The sequence below is a fragment of the Bombus impatiens genome, unplaced genomic scaffold (assembly GCF_000188095.3).
Source record: "Bombus impatiens unplaced genomic scaffold, BIMP_2.2 scf_0777, whole genome shotgun sequence".
NCBI lineage: Eukaryota > Metazoa > Arthropoda > Insecta > Hymenoptera > Apidae > Bombus > Bombus impatiens.
Genome location: NT_177196.1, coordinates 19617 through 26504, shown reverse-complemented (window position 1 = coordinate 26504; position 6888 = coordinate 19617). Strand labels below are relative to the sequence as shown.

General features: G+C 29.4%; 2 protein-coding genes and 1 long non-coding RNA gene across 4 annotated transcripts in view; 1 reads left to right on the top strand and 2 right to left on the bottom strand.

Annotated features, from left to right (window-relative positions):
• Window positions 1-763: 763 nt before the first annotated feature.
• Window positions 764-2955, bottom strand: LOC117152196. 2 transcript variants are annotated; one of them, XR_004462505.1, is made up of 3 exons: window positions 2665-2955; window positions 1093-1285; window positions 764-847 (listed from the first exon to the last, which is right to left on the bottom strand). It is a non-coding gene; the product is annotated as an uncharacterized LOC117152196 (long non-coding RNA). The 2 variants fall into 2 exon arrangements; XR_004462504.1 differs by lacking the exon at window positions 2665-2955 and having other exon boundaries at window positions 1093-2087.
• Window positions 2956-4033: 1078 nt separating this feature from the next.
• Window positions 4034-5074, bottom strand: LOC100746708 (translation machinery-associated protein 16). Its single transcript, XM_003492636.4, has 5 exons — window positions 5020-5074; window positions 4848-4939; window positions 4590-4730; window positions 4353-4501; window positions 4034-4286 (listed from the first exon to the last, which is right to left on the bottom strand). Exons 1-5 carry the CDS (start codon window positions 5020-5022, stop codon window positions 4048-4050), a joined length of 624 nt encoding a protein of 207 aa, XP_003492684.2. The 5' UTR covers window positions 5023-5074; the 3' UTR covers window positions 4034-4047.
• Window positions 5075-5181: 107 nt separating this feature from the next.
• The window catches only part of LOC100746585, a 3443-nt gene continuing 1736 nt past the window's right edge, over window positions 5182-6888 (top strand). The window contains exons 1-2 of the mRNA XM_012390462.3: window positions 5182-5672; window positions 6620-6726. Coding sequence (XP_012245885.1) covers window positions 5385-5672; window positions 6620-6726 — 395 coding nt within the window. The 5' untranslated portion in view covers window positions 5182-5384. The remainder of the gene's footprint in view (window positions 5673-6619; window positions 6727-6888) is intronic.

The window sequence follows — 6888 nt, the reverse complement described above, 5'->3', positions numbered from 1 at the left end:
TCACAAGCTAAAGGTTTGTTGATGGATCCTACCTGTCTAACAATCTAAAACTTTGTTTGTGGGTCCTACGTACCTAAAACTCTAAAAATTTATTTATGGATCTTACCTGTCTAAAAATCTAAAAATTTTTTAAATATTTCTCAAAGTATTTTTTATTATTGTCAAATACATATATATGAATATTTCATAATACCATTGATTTGTAAAAATTATCCGCCAAATTGAATGTCCGCCATTACAGCTTCACATATTTTATGCATTACGTGACTTCGTTCTAATGCAACATGGCGCACCTTTTCTGATCGTTAAACAAAACTACACAACACGAAAAAAATGCGATGCGCAGAAGCTGTTCAAACTTGTCTGTGATAACGTACTTTCTCGAATGTAATAAAAGTTATTGAGAAAGACGAAATTAATAGTCAATATTATGTTATGTATTAAAATGAAAAAGTTATTTGAATGTCTTACTCAAATGAAATAGAATCGAGAGAATCTATGTTAAATTTACGTTAAACAGTCTATTCACATTCTTCGGAAACATAATTTAATATATTCGAAAGAAAAAAGTAATTTCTTTAATCTTGCACTTTTCATCTTGGTATTCTTAATAAAAACCGTGAATTTAGAATTTATTATATTAGATATTAATTACGTTAACATAACGAAATATTTATAAGAAATGGAGTTAATTTAATAATAAATAAATATTACCACATTTTGACGAAAAGTTATCAAATTTATCGTTAATCAACATGGCGTCCTTTTGGCTTTCATCCCGTCCTTTCGAATTTCGCAGCATCCCTCTAATACATCAAAGCTTCTCTCGGAATCAAATAATAGTAATCTGCACAAAAAAAAGCGAAATATTAAAAAAAAATGTATAAAAAGAATAAATTATTTGAAAATAAAACATAGATCATGGTCAAATTGTGTTTCGAAAACTCATTGTACGAGCTACCGGTAAATGGAGCAATCAAAAAGACAGTCGGAGAAACAAAGGTAATTAAATAATAGATTACAACAAAGTAATGAAGAAAAACGCACAGAAAGTAACAATAGTGTGAGTTTGAACGGTAGAAAAATGTCTACCAAAGTGCAAAGCCACCTGTCGCGAAATGACATGGATGGATATACGTCTAATCCCTCTCATTGTCCACGTTAAACTGACACCCCGCACCGCGATTTACCCAACGAGTTTGGGTTATGGAGGAGTAGGGGGCTAGAGTTGTCGACTATTCCTACATACACAAATAGGACTCGTCAAATTCCTGGAACACCTACACTAAAGGATATGTTTTCAGTAATAGACATATTACGTTTCAAAACAAAAAACAATACGTTAGGCTGAGCAGTGAGATGAAAAATAAAAGTATAGAGAGTAAACACAAATGATTTAATATCATTTTGACGAATAGAAGTGATTCTGAAACGAAGATATCTGCGCTTGTTACTTGATTAAATAAAATTGATTAATAGATAAAAAGTTGGAAAGATATAATTTTTTCAAACATAACGTGTAATAGAATATTATAAAATATTAATAGCAATGTCCTTAGGCGATCCCATTATCAAAGCACGCCTTTGAAAACGTAAAAGTAAATCTAATTATAAAATATTAAATTATAAAAACGTTACATAGCAAACACTGACTCTAAGACCGCATTGCATCCGGTGACAAAAAATTTCCGAAAGTAAAACTGCATTAACAGAGAAGGATGGGGGAAGTGAGCGTTTTTTCGGAAAATACTGCTGTTTCTAATTAATTTACTCATCAATAAAAAAATATATTACGGAAATAGAATATATTTGAAATATTATTTGTGCTTTGTAACTTATTTCCTGATATTGACAAATATTTATAAGATTCTAAATGTAATACAATCTATCTGAAAGAATTATACTGCGAATGTTCGTTTCTTACTTATAAACTACATTCATTTTATAATTATTCGAAAATGCTTGTGACAGACCAAAATTCGTGTGCACGCGTCTGGTACTGTAAAGCTCTCGTGAAAACAAAAAATTGTTGACAAGGATTTAGTGACGCTGCAATCTTCTCGTCATGCATTTACAATTCGTATAATACATGAGCTATTTTTTTAATTTTTTATTTTAATTTCAATTGAGAATATCTTAGTTATTTTATCGAATTGTTCAAAACTCTATTTTGCACTACGGATCGAGGAAAAAAATTATTCAAAATAAAAAAAACGTTGAAGATATTTGAACTCTTTCTAAAAAGTAATGAATTTTGTTTAATCACGTCTAGTTCCACCTTAGTATTCTTAAGGGAAATCATAGAATTACGTATAATTTAGTCGTATTACGTTAAATATGGCATGCCTATGTGCATATTCATACGATTAATATATATATATGATTGTCATATCATAAATGTGTATATCATAAATCAACGTTACTAAACGTTACTGTATGAAAAACGTTGAAATAAACGTACAAAATTGGAACAAATTATATTAAAGTGAAATAATAGTCGAACTTATATTCTGTTTCAAAAGTTTATGATACATGCTACACGTAATGAAAACGATCAAATAGACTACCAATGGAGGAAAACAGAAAAAAGTTCGAAAGATTATATAAACTTTTGTTAATAATATCTAATAAACAACTAAATAGGTAGACATTAATTCAACAAACCTAATAATAATGTATGTAATGTAATAACAGCAATCGAAGTACTAAGAAATTCAGATTATACGCTTTGAACGGTGACACATATTAACGACTCGCTCTTCGACAGTAGAATGGCGGTTCCCGCCAAAAGTGAGCCTAGCCGATTGTGGATTGGCTGAGACGGCGAGGCTTCGTTTCTATACAATACAAATTTGAAATACCAAACACCGTAAAAATTCTCTTACATTTTACGAACTGATGAACTGGACATTTTTAAACCACATAACTATAAGAATTTGAACACTAACGTGAACACATATATATGCGTACATCACAAACATGATTTCAAAATGCGAATTTTAAGTATTATGTGAAGACAGATAATTACAGAATTACAAATTGCTGTTACAGGTGAAATATAAAAAATTGTAAGCTTATTCGTACTATGTTACAGTGCATATACGTAATCTTTCTACTTACTATTCTATTAATAGTAATATAAAATAAAATTAAAATATAGTCCATCAAATCTAATATATCCACTATGAAATAAGGTTATGGTCATATAGATAATTTCTAAAATTTTCTAACAAAGAAAAGTTACTGTATGATACATTAAATCCATATACTAAGATGATCCATATACTAAGTGAAACATGAAATGAGACACATATATATTTACGTTATAATTTTTAAACATATTCGTATTTTTAAACATCGTTAAGTAAATTTCTAAATAACTAAGAATATACTGCTTCTTATTAAATAGTTACGAATTATTTTTATTAAGGAGAAGCTATTAAGTGATGGTTGGCAAGTTGTATCGATATATCACAAGTTGACGAAGTATACCAATAATAATTTAACGAAACAAATTCTTCACCACGGTCTTCGAGAGAAATTCCTTGGAATTGCAATTGTTGCAACAAACGCAGCTGCATTGCATGTGACATAAGTTCACTCTTTTATATACTAAACTATTTGATTAATTCTATGTAAAGAATTTAAAAAGCTTTTAAAATCGTATATTTATCATTATTACTATTGATTTTCTTACCATTTTGAAATATACAACTTTTAGAATAATTACTATATCTTCGTTCTTAAATAATGGAGCAACTAGAGAAAAAAATGAAGAAAAAGCGAAAAAACGATGCAAAATATTCATGACGTGCACGTGATTCATCTACATGTTTCAGTTTTGTTGAATATTTCACAATCGAACATTTTCTTTTTTCTTCTATCGTATCCTTGTACCTTGTGACATGACTGCTTCTGCTTCATAAACTGCTTCATAAGAGCAAGACAAAATGCAGTCTCTAGCATTTTGCAAACAAAAAAGGATAAAACTGTTCACTTTTCTTTTTAAATAGAGAAGAAGGTAAAAAAGATGTATATCTACAGAATTTATTCTGTTTCCATTACACATTCTGTCGATTGATTATTTTCATTTGAATCAACTGACTTACTTAATAAATTCTTCTTGTTTACAGGCATAGCTATTTGCTTTCTTTCTTTTAGCACTAATGCTTTGTTTAAATCATTCTTACCAAACCTTATAAATTTAAAATTATTCACGCACTGTAAGTCATTATTCCAATTCATTAACATTTTACACTGAGTTGCATTTAAAATATCAGGAATTTCTGAAAAATAAAACAGGGTTTGTATATCAACATGTATTAAAAATAAATTTGACTGTAATTCTTTACCTATTCCACATGTATCATATTCTTCTTGTTCTCTCTCCTTGGTTATTCTAATTATATTTTCCCTGCTAGCATGCTGTCTACTCCTATTGCTACCTATAGATCTTTTAATAGCAATTTGTTCCATTTCTTTATCATTTCTTGCTATGTACCTTTGGATCAAACATAGGACTATAACCAATCAAATCTTTAATGCTCATTCTATGTATCACCATGTACATACATCTTTGTTTTACCTACGTTTCTAACAAACTTGCAGTTAACTCTGGAGTATAGGGACACACACCTGGAATCATATTGTTTCTGATCCACAACATTTTTTCTCCTATTAAATTCTGTTTTATCAAGCGGGACATTTTTCCTTTCTGTCTATTTGATATTCTGAAACAAAACACATTGACCATTTCCTTCGCTAGTACACAAAAGTATTATATAATCATATAAAATAAATGAAATGTACATAATAAAATCATATAATTTAATAGTAATTCTATTTACTTCTTGGCTTTTTTCGTAATAGCGATAGACTTTCTACTATTTGGATGTATCATTTTCTTTGACTTCAGGAACTCTTTTCTCATTGCTGTGGCCTATAAAAGATAACAACACACTCAAATAGTCTTTCTATGATAATCTATTTTGTATACGTATAAATTAGTAAAAATATTACCATGGTTGTGAATTATTTCGATTATCCTAACCTTCAAAACCCCAACTCAGGCTATGCGTTTACTCAATGTATAATCTTGCGCAGGCGAATCGTCGATAGCAACTACGGCGACGCCTATCGAGAGTAGAAGTAATATCGAAGTATACCTTACCATGACATTTCCGGGCCAACAAACTTCAAAATTTGTTTCTTCTGTTTCAAGATATTCTTAGCTATTTTTTTTAAATCTTATAATGGTAACCTATTTTAAAATGTGTAATCTTTGATGAATACATATTAGTAAAATTTCATATGAAGAAAGTTTTTTGGGAATCTGTATCATACCCAGCGAGCAGAAAACGAAGACTTGACGGAAGTCGACGACAATGGAGATAAAAGTTTCTATCGTAATATTGCTTTTATTGATTTTAACCTCAGATGGAACGGGTTTCGGCAGAAAACGATCCGCCAAGTGTCAAAGAGGCAACGAGCAGACTTTAAGTAGAAACGAGCAAAATTCAACATCCGATTATTATTATTACTGTGACCCAACAGAGTTTGGAGTAGTACAAAAGATTCCGTATTTGCGTTCTTGTTCACCATGCGACATGATAGAAATCGATTTCTCTTCTGCTTGTATCAGATGCGGGATGTGCCTTGCCATTGCTGAAAAGGTTGATCCTTTTTCACCGGTCTCGATTATCCTAGTTCTCTCTATTCGCGTATTTTTTAAATACAAATATAGATTTTTTACAATTATTTATTTTGTTGATAACATCATTTAACGAATTATGTTATATAAAATGTTTATAGCAGTTCTGAAGTAAAAAAACAGCGATATAAATTTGAAATGAGGAATCATATCAATGATTTTATTATTCCCATTTTAGACATAACACAGGGGAACTTTATAATTTTTAAATCTCTTTGATTTTATATATCTTTCTACATTTATTTTTCTTTTTGCATATCTGCATGTTGCCTTAATTGATATCTACATGTTATTTTAGTTGCATTTTCTTTTGAATCGACAATGGCTGTCCTGTGTCTCGTCAATAATTTGTCTTGCTTGGTGTATTTCTAAAAGTAGTATTGACATAAATGAACTTTTGACTCCAAGAGTCAACATCGCCTTTTACGACTCTTTTTTTAGTTTACATAAGTTCAAAGTTATATGTAGGTTCTTTAAAATTTTCCTACTGTTCTGCTACTTAATATTTTCAAAAACAGGTCAACATTCGCAGGCTATTTATTACTTTATTCAATTGCATGTATACTTTCGCTTCATATACAAAAGTACATTTTCACAAACATCCTTCCGTAAGTTTGTTATTTAATCAATTTAATTCAAACAGAATCGATATTTGTCCAAACCCAGCGTTTTATTATTTAAGAGACATTCACGATAAATAATTGTTTTCCAATTCGGTCAAATACACAGTAAAAATTAATATTTATAATTATAATTATCAAAAACACTAGAAACTCTCGTTCACGAATAAAAGCAGAAATACATAACAAAATCTTGAAATGAATGGGTATCAATTGCATAATGAATTATATTATATTTGCAATAGATTGATGGAAAAAACTCCTGAAATATCGTATCTATACCTTTTAGATAAATCAGACATTGCTGGACGTTCACGAAGCGTTGCCTAACGCGTGTTTAAATGACACTGAGATCGAAGTTCTGTTGAGGACCATATGTGATTATTCTTTTCAGTTGTAAATATCTGATGAGTAAAGTAATCTTTATGTATATATATATATATGTTATATATATATATGTTATATATATATGTTATATATATATATGTTATTTATTATATATATGTATATATATATGTTATATATATATATGTTATTTATTACATATGTGTGTGTGTG

Coding starts and splice junctions, on each gene's coding strand:
- LOC100746708 (XM_003492636.4), bottom strand. Junction 4,502..4,589: donor ACTGCAAGTTTGTTAGAAAC/GTAGGTAAAACA, acceptor TTTGATCCAAAG/GTACATAGCAAGAAATGATA. Junction 4,287..4,352: donor ATATGATACATGTGGAATAG/GTAAAGAATTAC, acceptor TTTATTTTTCAG/AAATTCCTGATATTTTAAAT.